The sequence below is a fragment of the Staurois parvus genome, unplaced genomic scaffold (genome assembly GCF_062004578.1).
Source record: "Staurois parvus isolate SC_StPar_1 unplaced genomic scaffold, SC_StPar_1.0 ptg003958l, whole genome shotgun sequence".
Lineage (NCBI taxonomy): Eukaryota > Metazoa > Chordata > Amphibia > Anura > Ranidae > Staurois > Staurois parvus.
The window spans coordinates 29,531-51,230 of record NW_028321753.1 but is presented as its reverse complement, the minus strand read 5'-3'; the positions used below and the strand labels follow the sequence as shown (position 1 = coordinate 51,230).

The 21,700-nt window shown below is 47.2% G+C and overlaps 1 protein-coding gene across 1 annotated transcript; it reads left to right on the top strand.

Annotated features, from left to right (window-relative positions):
- Window positions 1-552: 552 nt before the first annotated feature.
- LOC149427192 (uncharacterized) lies at window positions 553-15,320 on the top strand. Its single transcript, XM_089668204.1, has 4 exons — window positions 553-1,162; window positions 4,419-4,610; window positions 5,475-5,598; window positions 9,380-15,320. Exons 1-4 carry the CDS (start codon window positions 1,085-1,087, stop codon window positions 10,933-10,935), a joined length of 1,950 nt encoding a protein of 649 aa, XP_089524330.1. The 5' UTR covers window positions 553-1,084; the 3' UTR covers window positions 10,936-15,320.
- Window positions 15,321-21,700: the final 6,380 nt, after the last annotated feature.

Sequence of the window (21,700 nt, the reverse complement as noted above, 5' to 3'; positions counted from 1 at the left end):
GTGTCAGAGGTCATGGGTCTTCCAGCAGGACAATGACCCAAAGCACACGTCACAAAGCCCCCAGAAATGGTTTCAGACAAAGCGCTGGAGAGGACTGAACTGGCCAGCAATGAGTCCAGATCTCCATCCCATAGAGCTCCTGTGGAGAGATCTCAGACCAGCAGTTGGGAAAGGAACCTTCCAATCTGAGAGACCCGGAGCAGTTGGAGGAAGAAGAGCGATCCAAACTTCCAGTAGAGAGGTGGAAGAAGCTCATTGATGGTGACAGGAAGCCATTGATTTCAGGTATTTTTTCCAAGGGATGTGCCACCAAATATTACATGGAGGGTGCCAATAATTTTGTCCAGTCCATTTTTGGGAATTTTGCGTGGAAGGTCAGATTTGGCTTTTTGTTTCTCCACTTTTTCGTGTCATAGCAATGCAAACAAAAGAAATAAACATGAGAATGCCAAAACATTTGTCATTGCAACAATTTTCTGGGAAGTGGTGCGTTATCTGACAGGAATGCCGGGGGTGGGGGGGGAGGGTAATATTTTTGGCCATGACTGTATACTATATTAGGTATCGGTGAGGCCGACTCTCACTCTCTGTGTATTAGGACCTCCTCCTGGTTATGCTCAGTAGATCTGCACAGCTTTGCATTCCGGGGATGTAATAATTCCATATTGTGGAGCAGTTGTCCTCCCGTCCACCTATTACTATAGTAGAATGCTCATTCTGGGGCTGCGACCAATGGCTTGCACACACCCAAGTGGCACCGGGTAACATTTTTGGTTTCACAATGGGCATGTGATGGAATAGTCTTCCCAATCATCATATATTAGACTCTAGCAGCACGTCCATTGTGACCCCCCCATCAGTGTCTCCTGCTGGTCCTCTTGGGTCTACCATCTATGCAATGTGTGCTCCTGCAATAAAGAACCAGAGAAAACCCCAGAGATCTGGGGGTGCAGGACACACTTGGGTGGAAACTGGCTGACTTCTCCAACTCTACTGATTTCTTTTATAGGACCAATTCCTCCCCCCTCCGGAATATCCAGCACCTCTGTAGGAGTTCCATTCCCCCGTCTTCTGTCCTCGGAGAATGGAGGAGGGAAGGAAGACGATGGTGGAGAGGATACTGAGCCTTACTATGGAGTTCATCTACCTGATGACGGGAGAGGTGAGGAGCATTCTGGGAATTTCACGGTGATGTCATTTGTATGTTAACCAGAAAAGTTCTTGAGGGGACAGTCAGGTAGACCTATGACCCTGCAGGAGCATTCACCAACGTTGCACTGGGTGAGTAATATAATCTGGCCCTTGAATTTTTTTTGGTTTCATTTCCGTTAGCATCGTCCTCTAAAGGTTTCCTAGAACCCAGCAAATCTTCACTTTTTGAGTTCACCTCCACTTTAATTCTTTAACCACTTGGTGATAGGTAAATATTAATGAACAGAATGCGCACTCACCAGAAGTGTGTATTAACCACTCGCCCTCCTGAGGATTTACCCCCCTTAATGACCACGCCTCTTTTTGCTACTCGGCGCTGCACTAATTCAACTGATAATTGCGCGGTCATGCAACGCTGCACCCAAACAAAATTTACGTCCTTTTTTTCACACAAATAAAGCTTTCTTTCGGTGGTATTTGATCACCTGTGCGCTTTTTATTTTTCACGCTATAAACAAAAAAAGGCCAAAAATGTTGAAGAAAAACAATATTTTTTACTTTCAGCTATAAAAAATATATAGTAAACTCAAAGTTGGTTATAAATTTAGGCCAAAATGTATTCTGCTCCATGTTTTTGGTAAAAGTTATAGCGTCTACAAACTATGGGAGAGATACTGCAATTTACGCCATTTTTCTGCTATACAGCGCTGCGCTAGTTTAACGGACAATTGCGCGGTCATGCAATACAGTACATAAATGAAATTTACATCTTTTTTTTTCCCCACAAATTGAGCTTTCTTTCGGTAGTATTTGATCGCCTGTGCGGTTTTTATTTTTTGCGCTATAAAAAAAAGGCAGACAATTTTGAAGAAAAAAAACAATATTTTGGACTTTTTGCTATAAAACATGTCCAGTAAAAAAAAATTAAAAAATCAAATTTAGTCATAAATTTCAGCCAAAATGTATTCTGCGACATGTCTTTGCTAAAAAAAAACCTCAATACGTGTAAATTAATTGGTTTACGTGAAAGTTATAACGTTTACAAATGGCGGGAAAGATACTGGGATTTTTAGTTTTTTTTTATACTAATAATGGCGGCGATCAGCGACTTATGGCAGGACTGCAGGACTGCGGCGGACATTCTGACACTGGAGGGGTACTGACTTGGGGTCACTGACATCCCCAGTGATACCAATACAGTGATCAGTGCAAAAAAAAAACACTGACACTGTACTAATGGCACTGGGGAAGAAGGGGTTACGTTTATTATTCAGGGAAAGGGTTAACTGTGTGAGGGGGAGTGTTTTACTAGGGGGCGGGGTGGGGGGGGTGGGGGTGTGTACTGCACGGGACACCGCTGTTCAGGCGAGAGAAACTCTTCTGTCCTGATCAGCGTGTCCTGGAGCTGTCAGGGAACTGACAGAGAGCAGAGCTACGGCAGCTGTGCTCTCTGTCAGCGATTGCCGCCGATCGCTGGGACATAGCCGGTAACGACCGGCTGTGACCCGGCGACTGACCTCCGCGGCCGTGATCAGTGGGACAGGTAGGGCGGCGGCGCTCCTCGCGCGAGCCCCCTACCTGTTTTGAAAACACACGTTTTAAAACGTGCTTTTGCCCAGCTGTGCCGCCCTGCAGAAATGGTGAAACTTTGGCTTCGATATTGAAAATATGACCGATCGTGCCAAAAAACTGTCTTTTTTTTCAAGGATAGTGATGATAGGAAGCAACTTATTATCACAGAGTTGTTTGGCTCCTTTTTAAATCCTAATGATAACAGAATCCCCCCAAATGGCCCGGATCAGAAGTCTCCGCCCCCTGGATCAGAAGTCTCCGCCCCCTGGAATGTTGGGCCTTGGTACAGACACACAAGGTGACACACACGGGTTACAATGCCAATTAGAGGTTTATGTCCCACATTTGTGGCTTTTTAAAGTGCAATTAGTGTCAGTGTATAAATAGTCAGGGAGTTTGTTATATCTTACGTGGAAGCACTGACTAGGCTAGATACTGAGCCATGGGGAGCAGAAAAGAACTGTCAAAAGTCCTGCGTAACAAGGTAATGGAACTTTACAAAGATGGAAAAGGATATAAAAAATATCCAAAGCCTTTAATATGCCAGTCAGTACTGTACAATCACCTATTAAAGTGGAGTTCCACTCACACTGTGAAAAAAATAAAAGTCAGCAGCTACAAAAACTGTAGCTGCTGACTTTTAAAAAACAGCCACTTACCTGTCCGATCCCATGGTGTCCTCCCCGCAGCCCGTTTCACCAGCCATCTGGTTTTCCAGGCGCCAGTATCTTCAATGTGGGCACCCGGCTGTGACAGCTTGCGGCTTCACAGCCGAGTGCCCACTGCGCATGCGCGAGTAGCGCTGCGCTTCCTGAATGGGCCTGGTAGTCTTCTAGGACCTGTCACGTGTCCCAGAAGACTACGGGGAGGAAGAGCAACTTCCGCTTCCGATCGCCTAGGCGTTCACAGCAGAAGTGGGAGCGGGTACCTGTCAATTTTGTGTATCTGCTCCTCTAAAGGTGCCAATCCTTAATGGGGAGCGGGGGACCAGTCTTTAAAGCAGAACTTCCCCTTTTGGGTGGAGCTCCGCTTTAAGAAGTAGAAAATTCGGGGATCTCTTGATACCAAGCCAGGGTCAGGTAGACCAAGAAAGATTGCAGCCACAACTGACAGAAGAATTGTCTGGAATTCAAAGAAAACCCCCCCACGGGGCTGCTCTGGAAAAAGACTTCTGATCCGGGGGCGGAGACTTCTGATCTGGGGGGCGGAGACTTCTGATCCGGGCCATTTGGGGGATTTCTGTTATCAGGATTTAAAAAGGAGCCAAACAACGACGTGACAATAAATGGCTCCATATCATCACTGTCCTTAATCACTTGGCCGGCACCTTATAGTAGAAGTACTGCTACAGGGCGGCAGGGCTGCGCACAATCGTGTGTGTATATATACACGTGATTTGCATTCCAGGGTAGGGGGCGCACGTGCGCGCCGCCCTACCTGCACCGCTATTGGCGGCTAGGGATGTCAATCACTGGGTCCCGACGCGCCTGATACAACTTGAACTTTATTCAAATCATAAATGTTCTATTGTAGTCACAGACAATTCCAAGCCTTGTGCTATTTATAGGAAGTTGTACGGCTTTGTAGCTGAAACGCGTTGGCCGCTGTATAGCCGCACTGCACTTTCTGGATGACGACTTGCCGGCTGTACGTTTTGACTCCGTAGTAACTTGTATGTCTCTCCTAACACACAGGAATACACAATGGTGAAGAAGACATCTGGAGATCATGTGACACTTGGCAGCCAATCCCGTGTGTCAGGAGAATGGAGCAGGAACAGGAAAATCACCATGGAGCCTCCACCCCACTGCTTGATACCAGAGAGGAACAATGACAAGAAGATTGTGGAGGTCATCAACAAGATCACTGAGCTTCTGACAGGAGAGGTGAGCGGTGCCGGGAATTATTGGAGGTGAGCGGTTCCGGGAATTATGGGAGGTGAGCGGTGTCGGGAATTATGGGAGGTGAGCGGTGCCGGGAAGTATGGGAGGTGAGCGGTGCCAGGAATTATGGGAGGTGAGCGGTGCCGGGAATTATTGGAAGTGAGCGGTGCCGGGAATGATGGGAGGTGAGCGGTGCCGGGAATTATGGGAGGTGAGCGGTGCCGGGAATTCTGGGAAGTGAGCAGTGCCGGGAATGATGGGAGGTGAGCGGTGCCGGGAATTATTGGAGGTGAGCGGTGCTGGGAATTATGGGAGGTGAGCGGTGCCAGGAATTTTGGGAGGTGAGCGGTGCTGGGAATTATGGGAGGTGAGCGGTGCCGGGAATTTTGGGAGGTGAGCAGTGCCAGGAATTATGGGAGGTGAGCGGTGCCGGGAATTATTGGAGGTGAGCGGTGCCGGGAATTATGGGAAGTGAGCGGTGCCGGGAATTTTGGGAGGTGAGCGGTGCCGGGAATTTTGGGAGGTGAGCGGTGCCGGGAATTATGGGAGGTGAGCGGTGCCGGGAATTATGGGAGGTGAGCAGTGCCGGGAATTATGGGAGGTGAGCGGTGCCGGGAATTATTGGAAGTGAGCGGTGCCGGGAATTATTGGAAGTGAGCAGTGCCGGGAATTATTGGAAGTGAGCGGTGCCGGGAATTATGGGAGGTGAGCGGTGCTGGGAATTATGGGAGGTGAGCGGTGCCGGGAATTATGGGAAGTGAGCGGTGCCAGGAATTTTGGGAGGTGAGCGGTGCCGGGAATTCTGGGGCATCGTCCGGGATCATAAGCGGTATGTCTGGATGGTGACTGTATCATTGTGTGTGTCAGGTTCCTCTCCGGTGTCAGGACATCGCCGTCTATTTCTCCATGGAGGAGTGGGAGTATATGGAGGGACACAAGGATCTCTACAAGGACCCCATCATGGAGGACCAGCAGACCTTCCCATCACCAGGTAAGAGGAGGTTTGATTACTGTTCATAGTTTGGTTTCCAGCAGAGAGGCCTTCCATCCACAGCAGGGGTGGAAAACAAAGGTGGCCTCAACTGGGGCCTCCAATGGGTCCAAGGAGCCGCTTGATAGATGAGTTTTCATCAATCTGTGTTGTGGTAACAAATGGTATTCCACATGTTTTACCATTCCTGACCACAATTATAAATGAAACCGAAGTGCACCGTTACAGTAGTGCAAGGGTCTCCAAACTTTCCTTCAGTCCTTCAGACTTTACGGGGGCCGAATTGAGGCCAGTGTCAGTGGAAAATGCCCTGGCTTTAATGATAGTAAACAATCCCCCATGATTTGTGTCATTGGGAGGAATAGTGCCCCATCATTGGTGTCAGTGGGAGGAATAGTGCCCCATCATTGGTGTCAGTGGGAGGAATAGTGCCCCATCATTGGTGTCAGTGGGAGGAATAGTGCCCCATCATTGGTGTCAGTGGGAGGAATAGTGCCCCATCATTGGTGTCAGTGGGAGGAATAGTGCCCCATCATTGGTGTCAGTGGGAGGAATAGTGTCCCATCATTGGTGTCAGTGGGAAGAAAAGTGCCCCATCATTGGTATCAGTGGGAGGAATAGTGCCCCATCATTGATGTCAGTGGGAGGAATAGTGCCCCATCATTGGTGTCAGTGGGAGGAATAGTGCCCCATCATTAGTGTCAGTGGGAGGAATAGTGCCCCATCATTGGTGTCAGTGGGAGGAATTGTGCCCCTTCATTGGTGTCAGTGGGAGGAATTGTGCCCCTTCATTGGTGTCAGTGGGAGGAATAGTGTCCCTTCATTGGTGTTAGTGGGAGGAATAGTGCCCCATCATTGGTGTCAGTGGGAGGAATAGTGCCCCATCATTGGTATCAGTGGGAGGAATAGTGTCCCATCATTGGTGCCAGTGGGAGGAATAGTGTCCCATCATTGGTGTCAGTGGGAGGAATAGTGTCCCATCATTGGTGTCAGTGGGGGAATAGTGCCCCATCATTGGTGTCAGTGGGAGGAATAGTGCCCCATCATTGGTATCAGTGGAAGGAATAGTGCCCCATCATTGGTATCAGTGGGAGGAATAGTGCCCCATCATTGGTGTCAGTGGGAGGAATAGTGCCCCATCATTGGTGTCAGTGGGAGGAATAGTGCCCCATCATTGGTGTCAGTGGGAGGAATAGTGCCCCATCATTGGTATCAGTGAGAGGAATAGTGTCCCATCATTGGTGTCAGTGGGAGGAATAGTGCCCCATCATTGGTATCAGTGGGAGGAATAGTGTCCCATCATTGGTGTCAGTGGGAGGAATAGTGCCCCATCATTGGTATCAGTGGGAGGAATAGTGCCCCATCATTGGTGTCAGTGGGAGGAATAGTGCCCCATCATTGGTATCAGTGAGAGGAATAGTGTCCCATCATTGGTGTCAGTGGGAGGAATAGTGCCCCATCATTGGTATCAGTGGGAGGAATAGTGCCCCATCATTGGTGTCAGTGGGAGGAATAGTGCCCCATCATTGGTATCAGTGGGAGGAATAGTGCCCCAACATTGGTGTCAGTGGGAGGAATAGTGTCCCATCATTGGTGTCAGTGGGAGGAATAGTACCCCTTCATTGGTTTCAGTGGGAGGAATAGTGTCCCATCATTGGTGTCAGTGGGAGGAATAGTGCCCCAACATTGGTATCAGTGGGAGGAATAGTGACCCATCATTGGTGTCAGTGGGAGGAATAGTGCCCCATCATTGGTGTCAGTGGGAGGAATAGTGACCCATCATTGGTGTCAGTGGGAGGAATAGTGCCCCATCATTGGTATCAGTGGGAGGAATAGTGTCCCATCATTGGTGTCAGTGGGTCACTGGGATGTTTTCAGGAAGCTACGTTCAGCACTCTGCTTGTGCCTCTCCCCAGCCACCATCTGCCTGCATTGCATAGAGAAGCATTAAAAAAACACAATATATCCCAATTCTTTTGTAAAATTTGAAGGATGATGTTACGCCGAGTAAATAGATACCTAACATGTCGGGCTTTAAAAATGCGCACGCTCGTGGAATGGCGACAAACTGCGGTGCTTATATACCTCCATAGGCTTTAAAAGCCTTTACAGGAATAGTGCCCCATCATTGGTATCACTTCTACCCCCTTCCTGCCTACCGGGCACTTCTACCCCCTTCCTGCCTACAGGACACTTCTACCCCCTTCCTGCCTACAGGGCACTTCTACCCCCTTCCTGCCTACAGGGCACTTCTACCCCCTTCCTGCCTACAGGGCACTTCTACCCCCTTCCTGCCTACCGGGCACTTCTACCCCCTTCCTGACTACAGGGCACTTCTACCCCCTTCCTGCCTACCGGACACTTCTACCCCCTTCCTGCCTACAGGGCACTTCTACCTCCTTCCTGCCTACCGGGCACTTCTACCCCCTTCCTGCCTACCGGACACTTCTACCCCCTTCCTGCCTACAGGGCACTTCTACCTCCTTCCTGCCTACCGGACACTTCTACCCCCTTCCTGCCTACAGGGCACGTCTAACCCCTTCCTGCCCACCGGGCACTTCTACCCCCTTCCTGCCTACAGGGCAGTTTTCAGCTTTCAGCACTCTCACACTTTGAATGACAATTGCGGTCATGCAACACTGTACCCATATGTACCCGTTTTTTGTGACAGATAGAGCTTTCTTTTGGTGGTATTTAATCACCTCTGTGGGGTTTTCTATTTTTTTGCTAAACAAACCAAAAACAACTAAAAATTTTGAAAAAAAAAAGTTTTTTCTTAGTTGTCATAAAATTTTTGTAAATAAGTTATTTTTCTCCTTCACTGATGTGCACTAATGAGGCTGCAGTGATGGGCACTGATAGGCTGAACTGATGGGCACTGATAGGCGGCACTGATAGGTGGCACTGATGGGCATTGACAGGCATCACTGATGGGCACTGAAAGGCAGCACTCATATATGGCACTGATAGGCGGCACTGATGCATGCTGATAGGCGCCACTGACTGGCACTGATAGGCGCCACTGACTGGCACTGATAGGTGGCACTGACTGGCACTGATTGGCAGCACTGATAGGTGGCACTGGCTGGCACTGACAGGTGACACTGATAGGTGGCACTGACTGGCATTGATAGGTGGCACTGACTGGCACTGATAGGTGACACTGAAAGACAGCTCAGATGGGCACTGATATGTGGCACTGATGGGCACTGGCAGGTGGAATTGATGAGCACTGACAGCTGGCATTGATGGGCATTGACAGGTGGCACTGCTGGGGCTACACTGATCATCAGGGCACACTGATCATCAGTGCCCTGATGATCAGTGTACATGTCCCCTCTGAGGAATGCCGATTACCGGCTCTCCGCTCCTCTCCTCTGTCAGCGTGACAGCTTGTGAGGAGAGAAATGCAGATAACCGCCATTTCCCTATTTACATGTGATCAGCTGTGTTTGGATACAGCTGATCACATGACCGAGCCGACATCTTCGGCTCTTTCCGTGATCGGTGATCTGCTGTGTCCGAGGGACACAGCGCACCACCAATCTGCGCACCCCTGGAGCCACGCATGCGCGGTTAGAGTGGGAGGACATCATATGACATCCTCCCAGAATGAGAGAACCGCCTTGCGCCTGTGATTTCCTTATATGGCGGGCGGGAGGCGGTTAAACGGGTGCAAAAAAACACAAAAACAGCTCAAGCAGCGAAAAGGTTCAAATCTATCTCCTGTTTTACCGATAACTGACTTTCCCCTTTTCCCTCCATATTTCATTTCCTCCAGATGTCCCGGTTAATAGGAACAATGAAGAACAAAGCGGTGTTCTCTCTCCGAATGGTGAAATCAAGGCTGAGGACCTCATGGCTCGTTCTTCAGAAGGTAGCCCCATCGCTCCAAATCTCCATCAGAGCCTTCCCTGTGAGCATGCCTCATCCGATCCTCCTACACTCCGGGTTTATGTTCCTGATCACGGAGCCGCTGCCACCCATCCTACGCCTCCCACAATGGGCGAAGGTCTCTCGTCTTCTGGTCTTGGTGGGCGGCTTACTTCGAGAGAAGAAGAAATGGTCTCTCTTCAGGCCAGTTACGTGGAGGACAAACCAAACTCACGCAACAAATATCAGAAACGTTTTTTCTGCAAACCAGAACTTCTCCGACACGACCGGGTCTACAGGGTGGAGAAGTTGTATTCCTGCTCCAAGTGCGGTAAAAGCTTCAACCGCAAATCGATGCTCGTCATCCACAAAAGGACTCACACCAACCAGAAGTCGTATTCGTGCTCGGTGTGCGGGAAAGTCTTTCCCCAGCAATCGGATGTTGTCCGGCATGAGAAGGTCCACTCAGGGGTGAAGCCATATCCATGTTCGGTATGCGGGAAGCCTTTCTCACAGAAATCAGATCTTGTGAAACATCAGACGGTTCACACGAGAGAGAAGCCGTATTCCTGCCCCAAGTGCGGGAAGTGTTTTTCCCATAATTCCTCCCTTAGCAGACACAAGAGGCTGCATACGGGGGAGAAGCCGTATTCCTGTAATGAGTGCGGGAAGTGCTTCCCTCGCAAACCAGATCTGGACAAACATGAATTGGTTCACACCAGGCAGAAGTCACATTCATGTTCCAAGTGCGAGAAATGTTTTTCACACAAATGGAATCTTATCCGGCATGAAAAGGTTCACGGGGAGGACAAGTCCTATCCGTGTCCCGTGTGCAGGAAAACCTTTACCCGCAAATCCAACCTCATCATACACAAAGAGGTCCACATGAGAGAAAAGCTCTTTTGGTGTTCGGTGTGCGGGAAATGTTTTTCTCAGCAAGCAGATCTTTTCAAGCATGAGGCAGTCCACACGGTGGTGAAGCCACATTCGTGTCCGGAATGTGGAAAATATTTTATCCAAAAATCGGATCTGGTGAAACATCAGGTGGTCCATACTGGAGAGAAGGCTTTCTCCTGCTCCAGTTGCGGTCGATGTTTTTCCCATAGATCCTCCCTTACTAGACACGAGAGGCTCCACACGGAGGAGAAGAAGTCACATTTCTGTAACCAGTGTGGGAAAAGCTTTTCTCGCCAATCGGATCTCACCAAACATGAACCGGTTCACACGGAGGAGAAGTCCTATTCCTGTACTGAATGTGGACAATGCTTTCTCCGTAAATCAGATCTTGTAGAACACGTAGTGGTTCACCCGGGCGAGTTGTATTCATGTTCTGAATGCGGGCAGAACTTTCCCAGCAAGTTGGATCTTATTGAGCATGAGAGAGTTCACTTGGGGGGAGGGGATGTATTCCTTATCCAAGTGCGGGAAACGTTTTCTCCAGAAGTCCCATCCACTCAGACATGAGTCAAAATCCTGTTTCCAATGTGGAAAGAGTTGAGACAGATTTTATAGTCTCAAGTGGTTCGGAGATGTCAGAATAATGTTCCAGGAATTTTGTTTTTTTCAGAAACGTGAAGAGGATTCACATGTTGGTTGAGTTGTATTTGCGTTCCAAACGTGGGCAATGTTTTTCCCCTGAAGCGGAACTCATCGAACGCCCAACTGTTCAGAAGTTTTATGCATTTTCCTAATGTGGGCCATGTTTTTCCTTCAAGTTGGGTCTTATTGGACATGAGAGAGTTCACATGGGTGGAGGAGAGATATTCCTTGACCAAGAAGTCCCATCAACGTTAGAAACGAGAGGGTTCAAGTCAAAATGCTGTCCTAATGTGGAAAACATTTTATACAGAAAAGCTGATTTTATTGCACATGAAGCAGTTCAGAGACATCTAATTTATGTTCCAAGTGTGGGATTATTTTTTTTTTTTTCTGGAAGTCAACGTTCGTGAAACGTGAAAATACTTTACCCGGGGCTGAGTTGTATTTGTGTTCCAAACCTTCAATGGTAACCAATAAAACCAAACTTTATTGATCATCTGGCTCTTCAGAAATTGTATTCATTTTCCAAATTTGGGCAACATTATTTCATAGAAGTTGGATCTTATTGGATATGCGAGAGTTCACATGGGTGGAGGAGATGTATTCCTTGACCAAATCTCCAGAAGTCCCATCAACATGAGAAACGAGAGAGTTCAAGTCAAAATGCTGTCCTAATGAGGAAATGACAGGAGAAAAAGTCAAAATCCTGTTTCCAATGTGGAAAGAGTTGAGACAGATTTTATAGTCTCAAGTGGTTCGGAGATGTCAGAATAATGTTCCAGGAATTTTGTTTTTTTCAGAAACGTGAAGAGGATTCACATGTTGGTTGAGTTGTATTTGCGTTCCAAACGTGGGCAATGTTTTTCCCTCATCGAACGCCCAACTGTTCAGAAGTTTTATGCATTTTCCTAATGTGGGCCATGTTTTTCCTTCAAGTTGGGTCTTATTGGACATGAGAGAGTTCACATGGGTGGAGGAGAGATATTCCTTGACCAAGAAGTCCCATCAACGTTAGAAACGAGAGGGTTCAAGTCAAAATGCTGTCCTAATGTGGAAAACATTTTATACAGAAAAGCTGATTTTATTGCACATGAAGCAGTTCAGAGACATCTAATTTATGTTCCAAGTGTGGGATTTTTTTTTTTTTTTTCTGGAAGTCAACGTTCGTGAAACGTGAAAATACTTTACCCGGGGCTGAGTTGTATTTGTGTTCCAAACCTTCAATGGTAACCAATAAAACCAAACTTTATTGATCATCTGGCTCTTCAGAAATTGTATTCATTTTCCAAATTTAGACAACATTATATCATAGAAGTTGGATCTTAATGGATATGAGAGAGTTCACATGGGGGGAGGAGATATATTCCTTGACCAAATCTCCAGAAGTCCCATCAACATGAGAAACGAGAGAGTTCAAGTCAAAATGCTGTTCTAATTTGGAAATGACAGGAGAAAAAGTCAAAATCCTGTTTCCAATGTTGAAAGAGTTAAGGCAGATTTTATAGCACAAGAAGCGGTTCAGAGATGTCAGAATAATGTTCCAGGAATTTAGTTTTTTTCAGAAGCATGAAAAGGATTCACATGTTGGTTGAGTCGTATTTGCGTTCCAAACGTGGGCAGTGTTTATCCCCTGAAGCGGAACTCATCGAACGCCCAGCCATTCAGACGTTTTATGCATTCTCCTAATGTGGGCCATGTTTTTCCTCCAAGTTGGGTCTTATTGGACATGAGAGAGCTCACATGGGTGGAGGAGACATAGTGCTTGACCAAATCTCCAGAAGTCCCATCAGCGTGAGAAACGAGAGAGTTCTGTCCTAATGTGGAAAACATTTTTTACAGAAATTTAATTTTTATTGCACATGAAGCAATTTAGAGACGTCTATTTTATGTTCCAGGTGTGGGATTATTATTTAGTTTTTTTTAATGGAATTCAACGCTCGTGAAACGTGAAAAGACTTTACCCGGGGCTGAATTGTATTTGTGTTCCAAACCTTGGCAATGGTAACCAATAAAACCAAACTTTATTGATCATCTAGCTCTTCAGAAATTGTATTCATTTTCCAAATTTGGGCAACATTCTTCATTGAAGTTGGATCTTAATGGATATGAGAGAGTTCACATGGGGGGAGGAGATGTATTCCTTGACCAAGAAGTCCCATCAATGTGAGAAACGAGAGGGTTCAAGTCAAAATGCTGTCCTAATGGGGAAAACATTTTTTACAGAAAAGCTGATTTTATTGCACATGAAGTGGTTCAGAGACATCTAATTTATGTTCCAGGTGTGGGATTATTATATTTTTTCTGGAAGTCAACGCTCGTGAAACGTGAAAAGACTTTACTCGGGGCTGAAATGTAGTTGTGTTCCAAACCTTGTCAATGGTAACCAATAAAACCAAACTTTATTGATCATCTAGCTCTTCAGAAATTTGTATTAATTTTCCAAATTTGGGCAACATTTTTCATAGAAGTTGGATCTTATTGGATATGAGAGAGTTCACATGGGGGGATGAGATGTATTCCTTATCCAACTGCGGGAAACGTTTTCTCCAAAAGTCTCATCCACTCAGACATGAGAGGGGAAAAAGTCGAAATCCTGTTTCCAATGTGGAAAGAGTTAAGGCAGATTTTATAGCACAAGAAGCGGTTCGGAGATGTCAGAATAACGTTCCAGGAATTTAGTTTTTTTCAGAAATGTGAAAAGGATTCACATGTTGGTTGAGTCATATTTGCGTTCCAAACGTGGGCAATGTTTTTCCCCTGAAGCGGAACTCATCGAACGCCCAGCTGTTCAGACGTTTTATGCATTCTCCTAATGTGGGCCATGTTTTTCCTTCATGTTGGGTCTTATTGGATATGAGAGAGCTCACATGGGTGGAGGAGACATAGTCCTTGACCAAATCTCCAGAAGTCCCATCAACGTGAGAAACGAGAGAGTTCACGTTGGGGGGAAAAGTCCAAATGCTGTCCTAATGTGGAAAACATTTTTTACAGAAAAGCTGATTTTATTGCACATGAAGCAGTTCAGAGACGTCTAATTTATGTTCCAAGTGTGGGATTATTATTTTTTTTTTTTGTATGGAAGTCATTGCTCGTGAAATGTGAAAAGACTTTACCCGGGGCTGAACTGTATTTGTGTTCCAAACCTTGGCAATGGTAACCAATAAAACCAAACTTTATTGATCATCTAGCTCTTCAGAAATTGTATTCATTTTCCAAATTTGGGCAATATTTTTCATAGAAGTTGGATCTTATTGGATATGAAAGAGTTCACATGGGTGGAAAAGACATATTCCTTGACCAGATCTCCAGAAGTCCCATCAACATGAGAAACGAGAGAGTTCAAGTCAAAATGCTGTCCTAATGTGGAAATGAGAGGAGAAAAAGTCGAAATCCTGTTTCCAATGTGGAAAAAGTTCAGGAAGATTTTATAGCATAAGAAGCGGTTCGGAGATGTCAGAATGTTCCAGGAATTTAGTTTTCTTCAGAAACGTGAAAAGGATTCACATGTTGGTTGAGTCGTATTTGTGTTGAAGCGGAACTCATTGAACGCCCAGCTGTTCAGACGTTTTATGCATTTCCCTAATGTGGGCCATGTTTTTCCTTCAAGTTGGGTCTTATTGGACATGAGAGAGCTCACATGGGTGGAAGAGACATATTCCTTGACCAAGAAGTCCCATCAATGTGAGAAACGAGAGGGTTCAAGTCAAAATGCTGTCCTAATGGGGAAAACATTTTTTATAGAAAAGCTGATTTTTTTGCACATGAAGCGGTTCAGAGATGTCTAATTTATGTTCCAAGTGTGGGATTATTTTTTTTTTTTTTTAATGGAATTCAACGCTCGTGATACGTGAAAAGACTTTACCCGGGGCTGAATTGTATTTGTGTTCCAAACCTTGGCAATGGTAACCAATAAAACCAAACTTTATTGATCCTCTAGCTCTTCAGAAATTGTATTCATTTTCCAAATTTGGGCAACATTTTTCATTGAAGTTGGGTCTTATTGGACTTGAGAGAGTTCACATGGGGGGAGGAGATGTATTCCTTGACCAAGAAGTCCCATCAATGTGAGAAACGAGAGGGTTCAAGTCAAAATGCTGTCCTAATGGGGAAAACATTTTTTACAGAAAAGCTGATTTTATTGCACATGAAGCGGTTCAGAGACATCTAATTTATGTTCCAGGTGTGGGATTATTATATTTTTTCTGGAAGTCAACGCTCGTGAAACGTGAAAAGACTTTACCCGGGGCTGAATTGTATTTGTGTTACAAACCTTGGCAATGGTAACCAATAAAACCAAACTTTATTGATCATCTAGCTCTTCAGAAATTGTATTCATTTTCCATATTTGGGCAACATTATTTCATAGAAGTTGGGTCTTATTGGACATGAGAGAGTTCACATGGGGGGATGAGATGTATTCTTTATCAAAGTGTGGGAAACGTTTTCTCCAGAAGTTCCATCAACTCAGACAGAGTCCACACGGGGGTGGAAAGTCAAAATCGTGTTCCCAGTGTGGAAAAGGTTTTTACAGTAAGGCAGATTTTATTACACACAAAGCAGTTCGGAGATGTCAAATTTATGTTTTTTTTCCCTAAAAAAATGGCAGTTGAGTTTTATTAGTTTTCTGCACATGGGCAATGTGGATCTCATCAAATGCCCAGCTGTTGTATTCATTTTCCTATTGTGGGCAATGTTTTTCCTTCAAGGTGGATCTGAGTTTACAGTGCCTTAAACAAGTATTCATACCCCTTGAAATTTACCACAAAAATGTCTTCCACATTAAAAACAGGATTTCGACTTTTCCCCCAATGTGTGTGACTTCATGAGAGTCGACGTCCAGAAAAGAAACATTTCCCGCACCCAGAATACAAATATGACTTCTTTGAATTGCTTTGTGTGCAATAAGATCTACTTTGCTGGAACAACTTTTTCTATATTGGAAATAGAATTTTGACTTTTATCCCCATATCTCTCATGTTCATTTGATGGGACTTCTGAAGAAAACTTTTCCCACACTTGGATGAAGAATATATCTCCACCCCCTGTATACAGTGCCTTGAAAAAGTCTTCACACCCCTTGAACTTTCCCACATGTTGTCATGATACAACCAAAAACGTCAATGTATTTTATTGGGTTTTTATGTGATAGACCAACACAAATCCGGGATGTCTAATTTATGTTCCAGGTGCAGACATTTTTTTTTTGGAAGTCAACTCTCATGAAACGTGAAAAGACTTTAAACAGGGCTGAGCTGTATTTGTGCTCCAAACCTTGGCAGTATTTTTCCCAGAGACCACATTTTATTGATCACCTAGCTGTTCGGAAATTGTATTCATTTTCTGAGTTTGGGCAACATTTTTCCTTGAAGTTGGATCTTGTTGAGCATAAGAGAGTTCCAAGTGTGGGAAAAGTTTTCTCCAGAAGTTCCATCAAATCAGGCGTGAAGGAACTCACACTGGGGGCAAAGTGTACAGTAAATCCTCTTCCCAATGTAACGTTTTTCCAGCAATTCAAGATCTTATCTCACAAAGCAGTTCTGTGAAGTCAAATTTATGTTACAGGTGTGGGAAGTGTTTTATTTTTTGCGGAAGTCGACTCTCATTTAATGACTTCACATGGAGGTTGAGTCATATTTGTGTTCTGGACATGGTCAATGGTTTTCCCATGAAGAAGATCTCATCAAACATCTAGCTGTTCACAAGTTGTATTCATTTTCCCATTTCTGTGGGCAACATTTTTCCTTCAAGTTGGATGTTATTGGGGATATAGGAGTTCTCACTGGTGGTAAGAGACGTCTCTTGGCCCCCATGTGAACTCCCTCATGTTCAATAAGATCGAAGTGTGGGAAACGTTTTCTCCAGAAGTTCTATCAACTCACACTGAAGGAACTCACACTGGGGAAAAGTCAAAATCCTGTTCCCAATGTAGTGAAAGGTTTTACGGCAATTCAGGTCTTCTCACACAAAACAGTTCTGTGAAGTCAAATGCTATGGGGTATGGTGGTGATCAGGACTCTGGTATGGGGTATGGCGGTGATCAGGACTCTGGTATGGGGTATGGCGGTGATCAGGACTCTGGTATGGGGTATGGCGGTGATCAGGACTCTGGTATGGGGTATGGCGGTGATCAGGATGCTGGTATGGGGTCTGGCGGTGATCAGGACTCTGGTATGGGGTATGGCGGTGATCAAGCTGTTGGTATGGGGTATGGTGGTGATCAGGACTCTGGTATGGGGTATGGCGGTGATCAGGACGCTGGTATGGGGTATGGAGGTGATCAGGACGCTGGTATGGGGTATGGTGGTGATCAGGACGCTGGTATGGGGTATGGAGGTGATCAGGACGCTGGTATGGGGTATGGAGGTGATCAGGACTCTGGTATGGGGTATGGCGGTGATCAGGGTGCTGGTATGGGGTATGGCGGTGATCAGGGTGCTGGTATGGGGTATGGTGGTGATCAGGACTCTGGTATGGGGTATGGGGGTGATCAGGACGCTGGTATGGGGTGTGGTGGTGATCAGGACTCTGGTATGGGGTATGGGGGTGATCAGGACGCTGGTATGGGGTATGGCGGTGATCAGGATGCTGGTATGGGGTATGGAGGTGATCAGGATGCTGGTATGGGGTATGGAGGTGATCAGGACGCTGGTATGGGGTATGGAGGTGATCAGGACTCTGGTATGGGGTATGGCGGTGATCAGGGTGCAGGTATGGGGTATGGCGGTGATCAGGACGCTGGTATGGGGTGTGACGGTGATCAGGGTGCTGGTATGGGGTATGGTGGTGATCAGGATGCTGGTATGGGGTATGGAGGTGATCAGGACGCTGGTATGGGGTGTGGAGGTGATCAGGACTCTGGTATGGGGTATGGTGGTGATCAGGATGCTGGTATGGGGTATGGAGGTGATCAGGGTGCTGGTATGGGGTGTGGAGGTGATCAGGACGCTGGTATGGGGTATGGTGGTGATCAGGATGCTGGTATGGGGTATGGAGGTGATCGGGACGCTGGTATGGGGTATGGAGGTGATCGGGACGCTGGTATGGGGTATGGAGGTGATCAGGACGCTGGTATGGGGTATGGTGGTGATCAGGACGCTGGTATGGGGTGTGGCGGTGATCAGGACGCTGGTATGGGGTATGGAGGTGATCAGGACGCTGGTATGGGGTATGGTGGTGATCAGGACGCTGGTATGGAGTATGGAGGTGATCAGGACGCTGGTATGGGGTATGGAGGTGATCAGGGCGCTGGTGTTGTGTATGGCAGGGAATAGGGCGCGGGTGTGGCAGTGATCAGGACATTAGTATGGTGTATGCGTATGTTTTGTGCATATGTTCTCCCTGTGCCTGCGTGGGTTTCCTCCGGGTTCTCCAGTTTCCTCCCACATCCAAAGACATGCTGGGAGGTGAATTGGCTCCTGTCTAAATTGGCCCTAGTATGTATATGTATGAATGTGAGTTATGGACCTTAGATTGTACGCTCCTCGGGGGCGGGGACTGATGTGAATGTACAATATATATGTGTAAAGCGCTGCGTACATTGATGGCGATATATAAGTACCTTCGATAAATGATTTCTGATGTATACATTGGGGCAGTGACCCGGGACACTGGAGTGGCTAGCACAGCGGTCTGTGAGTGTAAAAGCAGCCTGACCCTCACACACGGCAGGATCGCGACTCACACTGAGATCAGAGAGAAGCCATCTTTACGTTCACTTTCCATTGTTTACTATGTGAGTGCTGTGATTGGTCACAGCAGCCACATGGTATAACACCACGTGATCGCCTGGACTCAGCAGTAACGTGACCCGGTACCGTGATCTGCTGTGTCCCGGCGATATAGCGATCATTGGGCCCCCAGGAGCCGCTGATGTACAGGTATGTTAACCCGCATCGGCAAAGCTTCCCATCCGCCATCTATATGCAGTGGGAGGACGGGAAGAGGTTAACTGGGTGTGGTTTAATAACCGTGGGGCCTACTTTACACTGGGTCAAGAGGGCCATCCCTGGTGTGCCCTGCAGGTCACCATAACAGGCAAGGGCCAATGAGCCACATCCTTGCCCCACCATATTGGGGGGGGGGGGGACAGGGAAGACTACAAAATATCAGCATGTGACATCATCAATCCCCCTCCCCCCCAGACCCAGCGGGCAGCACCTGCTCCAGGCCGGGGGACCACATTGTTAATAGTGGAAATAAATCAAGGACCAAATTGGGGGAATTTTTTTTTCTCCCAGGGACAACCCTTTAAAATCAGGGACTGTCTCCAGAAACCAGGGACGTCTGGTCACCCTAGTCCAGGGCTTGACAAATTTTGCTTTCAATCTAGGAGCCAGCTAAAAAAGTTAGGATCCAGTTTTTTTTTTGACTGGCAGGGCTTTTTTTTCGGCAACAGAGATGACCATTCACATCAGTCCCCGCCCCCGAGGAGCGTACAATCTAAGGTCCCTAACTCACATCCATACACACATTGTTTTCAGGAATTATAAAGTCATGGGATACAGTAAAATAGGTTAAGATCGCATGTGGATGTCCTTCCAGGATTTAAGATGGAGTCCAGAGCCGCGGGTTATGGGCAGGTTGTTGTATAAAAGGAAGTCAGGTGGTGTCTGACGCCTACTATGAGGAAGTCGATCTAACGATGAAACGCGTCAGCCGCAACTGGAAGTGCCGCGACGGCCATATTGAGTATTGGGAAAATCAAGCTGCTTGTATTACAAACACAAGTAAGTACAATTTTGATACTATTAACCCCTTCCAGTCCGGACACTTTCCCCCCCTTCCAGTCTGGACACTTTCCCCCCCTTCCTTTCCGGACACTTTCCCCCCCTTCCAGTGCGGACACTTTCCCCCCCTTCCTTTCCGGACACTTTCCCCCCCTTCCAGTCCGGACACTTTCACCCCCTTCCTTTCCGGACACTTTCCCCCCCTTCCAGTCCGGACACTTTCCCCCCCTTCCAGTCCGGACACTTTCCCCCCCTTCCAGTCCGGACACTTTCACCCCCTTCCAGTCCGGACACTTTCACCCCCTTCCAGTCCGGACACTTTCCCCCCCTTCCAGTCCGGACACTTTCACCCCCTTCCAGTCCGGACACTTTCCCCCCCTTCCAGTCCGGACACTTTCCTCTCCCTTCCAGTCCGGACACTTTCACCCCCTTCCAGTCCGGACACTTTCACCCCATTCCAGTCCGGACACTTTCACCCCATTCCAGTCCGGACACTTTCCCCCCTTCCAGTCCGGACACTTTCCCCCCCTTCCTTTCCGGACGCTTTCCCCCCCTTCCAGTCCGGACGCTTTCACCCCCCTTCCAGTCCGGACGCTTTCATCCCCTTCCAGTCCGGACGCTTTCACCCCCTTCCAGTCCGGACGCTTTCACCCCCTTCCAGTCCGGACGCTTCCCCCCCCTTCCAGTCCGGACGCTTTCCCCCCCTTGCAGTCCGGACACTTTCCCCCCCTTCCAGTCTGGACGCTTTCACCCCCTTCCAGTCCGGACGCTTTCCCCCCCCTTCCAGTCCGGACGCTTTCGCCCCCTTCCAGTCCGGACGCTTTCGCCCCCTTCCAGTCCGGTCACTTTCCCCCCTTCCTGTCCAGGGCAATTTTCAGCTTTCAGCGCTATCACACTTTGAATGACAATTGCGCGGTCATGCAACACTGTACCCATATGAAGTTTTTAGCATTTTTTTTGAGACAGATAAAGCTTTATTTTGGTGATATTTATTCACCGCTGGGATTTTTATTTATTTTGCTATGTAAATGAAAAGTCCAAAAATTTAAAAAAAAAAGTGTTTTTCTTATAAAATTTTGCAAATAAATAATATTTCATCATAAATCTTGGCCAAAATGAATTCCGTTATCTTTTTAGTAAAAACAAAATAACCCAAATTAGTTTATAACCAAAAATTATAATTTTTAAAAAATGTTTTTAGTTTTATTATTTTTTTTGTTTTTTTTTTAACATACTGTCACCCTATCAGTACAGTGTCACCATGGTTTGAATTTTTTTCGTTAGGCAATGGGAATCCAGTGGAGGGATTGGCAGAGAGGGATGGAGGACACTGAGTGGAGGCCAGTGGAGGGATTGGCAGAGAGGGATGGAGGACAGTGAGTGGAAGCCAGTGGAGGGATTGGCAGAGAGGGGTGGAGGGATTGGCAGAGAGGGGTGGAGGACACTGAGTGGAGGCCAGTGGAGGGATTGGCAGAGAGGGGTGGAGAACATTGAGTGGAGGCCAGTGGAGGGATTGGCAGAGAGGGGTGGAGGACACTGAATGGAGGCCGGTGGAGGGATTGGCAGAGAGGGGTGGAGAACATTGAGTGGAGGCCAGTGGAGGGATTGGCAGAGAGGGGTGGAGGACACTGAATGGAGGCCGGTGGAGGGATTGGCAGAGGGGGGTGGAGGACACTGAGTGGAGGCCAGTGGAGGGATTGGCAGAGGGGGGTGGAGGACACTGAATGGAGGCCGGTGGAGGGATTGGCAGAGAGGGGTGGAGGACACTGAGTGGAGGCCAGTGGAGGGATTGGCAGAGAGGGATGGAGGACACTGAATGGAGGCCGGTGGAGGGATTGGCAGAGAGGGGTGGAGGACACTGAGTGGAGGCCAGTGGAGGGATTGGCAGAGAGGGGTGGAGGACACTGAATGGAGGCCGGTGGAGGGATTGGCAGAGAGGGGTGGAGGACACTGAGTGGAGGCCA